Source organism: Puma concolor, chromosome A2 (assembly GCF_028749965.1).
Source record: "Puma concolor isolate L17-30 chromosome A2, mPumCon1.1.hap2, whole genome shotgun sequence".
Lineage (NCBI taxonomy): Eukaryota > Metazoa > Chordata > Mammalia > Carnivora > Felidae > Puma > Puma concolor.
The window spans coordinates 36,789,332-36,791,831 of NC_141668.1; the positions used below are offsets into that span (position 1 = coordinate 36,789,332).

Below are 2,500 nucleotides of genomic sequence, written 5' to 3' on the forward strand. Positions count from 1 at the left end.
GATACATCTTATCATTGAGCTTGTCTCAGGGTAATGATTCCTGCATATAAAAGTCTGTGTCGGTAGGAACTTATCTGGGAGGAAATGCAACTTTAGCTATGGAGGGGGGAAAAAACTTTTATAGCTTTCCTTATGTTAAAAGGTCAGAGAAAACAAATAACACTTCATCTTTTTGTCAATAAGAGAATTGAGGTCACACTTGCCTCGACAGTAACAAGTTACTGAAACCATAAATTAGAAGGCCCATGGTGTCTTTTAAAGTCCTGTGGACACTGTTAGCAATGGACTGGTGCCAACAGCTGTGAAGGGGTGAAGGGTTCTCAAAGCGAAGTGCCTGCCAGGATTGTCTACACACTTCATGCATTCCCACTGAGGTCCAGTTAGTGCCCCCTGCAATCTGCCATCATCAATCTAATTCAATAGAGTGACAGAGACCAGGCAGTGTGAAACGCTGAACTCTGCCACGGAGTCGGCATCTACACTTGCACTGGGTCTCATTACAACTGACGGACCTTACTTTTCCATCAGTCAGACACAGCAGAGAAAAAAAAAAAAAAAAGGCATAATTGGTCACACTGCAGACTGTCTCATCAGCTAAACTCTTCTGTTTTAGTCTACCTTTTATAAATGGTAAACAGGTTTACAGAAAGCTTTTTGCACTACAGCAGTTACGATCCTTTTATGTGTTCTTGATTATTTTACAAGTCAAAATAAAATATTTTTAGTAGCTCTCCGGAAAAAAGCAACGACATGATGAATTGAAAACAGTTTAAGACGTAGTAATGTGTTTAGAAAAAGAGACTGTGTGTTTAATTAAATGAAAGTAAGGATTGGTTGATTGAGGAAAAAAACAATCTTTAAGATGACATATTAGAGAAAGCTTTAAATATAACATAACGATAGATAAAATTACCTTCTAATCAGTTTCATGAACTCTGTTTATTTTTGACCAAATTCTGTTTCAATATTAAAAGCAGTATTTTTTAACTTAAATTAGCAGCATCTGAAACAACACATATATTCCTATCTGTGATATTACAGGAGATCTGCCATCATTCTAGTAAAGGTAAGTCTTAAGAATTTTTGCAAGTTCTTTAATTAAAAAAAAAAAAGCACCAGCAGTAGAAAGGAAAAAAGGGTTTTTCGGGGTATTATCTTACAGGCATGATATTGTAAAGACTTTTTGCTACATCATAAAATCTTGCGGAACAAATCAAGATTGGCTCACGTGAAAACTGTCTCTGCGATAAAATCACATCCAATTGCAGGGTTTCGTCTAACTTCTATTAGGGAAAACTTAGATATGACTTCTTAGGGATATCCAAATATATATGATGTAGTCTAATGGCTATATAGGTCTAAGCGATAAGTACATTAAACTATAGCAACCCACCCGGAGTCATCAATCCTTGCCATCATTACAAACAAAATGAAAATTCCATGTATTTCTATTAGTCATTGTGTTAAAAGACTCAGGATCTGCCCTTTAATCAATTTAACACGCCAAAAATCTGAGAAAGGGGTCCATTAAGAGAGCACCCAACAAACCTGTATTTCTAACTGTTGGACCACCTGCATTTGCACTCGACACTGGGCAGTGCTTCGGTCGTCCAGAGCATGTTCATTGTTAAGGTGCCTAAAGACACACAAAACACAGAATACAGGTTAAACAACATCTATGGTAGGGGTATACGCTCCCCTTATAAAAACACAACAATGAAGCCATACTTTTATCCACAGTGGGAAAAAGAGACACCTTGAAACTGTACAAAGAAAAGTTAAATATGCTTACGCGTTTAGTGTAAATTATGTATGTGATATACAGAAACCCCTCCAATGGCAGAAAATGGCATTGTCTCTAAGCTTATCAGTTATTACAAAAAAATATTTCCCCAAACCATTTACAGGATAATAGTAGAAATCACTAGATGTATTTCATATACTTATGCCATTTTTTTTAAAAAAAGGGTACCTTATAAATACATGAACCAAAAGTAATTCTGAAGAGAACAAAGGCAATTCTCTATTCCATTGCTGTTAAAACAGTCTGTGGCTCCTATGATGTTATTTAGTGAGTGATATCTTATTTCACCAGGATTGGTGTGAATTATGTAAAGATGGCAAATTATCATCCCGTAGAAACATCGATACTTATGAAGAATGATCACTTGCCGTTACTAATAAATAAAGTACAATGAAGATTCTGGTAATCAGAAGCCAGGGTCTTATTTGGGAGACATTTATCCTAATTTTACACAAAAGTGGTGAAAGATAAGACATTCTCACCATCTTACTCTAATCTTGATTATGAATTAGCCTGTTGTTATGATTATTATTATGGAACAGTGTTTAAAATAATCTCTTTAATGAGGGGTATGGTAATACGCCAAAAATAATTTAGGAGAGCCGCATCTTCAACGAACATTAAAATATTCAATAATATGTACTTTGCTATTTGTATTATGTAATCTATTTACTGCCTCCTAAAATTAAAAAAACA

General features: G+C 35.2%; 1 protein-coding gene across 14 annotated transcripts in view; it reads right to left on the reverse strand.

The window, feature by feature from the left end:
- FOXP2 (forkhead box P2) overlaps nt 1-2,500 on the reverse strand; it is a 570,611-nt gene that overhangs the window by 43,537 nt on the left and 524,574 nt on the right. For all 14 annotated transcript variants that reach the window (XM_086692029.1, XM_086692022.1, XM_086692037.1 and 11 more), the window contains one exon: nt 1,549-1,636. In XM_086692029.1, the coding sequence (XP_086548155.1) occupies nt 1,549-1,636 (88 nt within the window). The remainder of the gene's footprint in view (nt 1-1,548; nt 1,637-2,500) is intronic.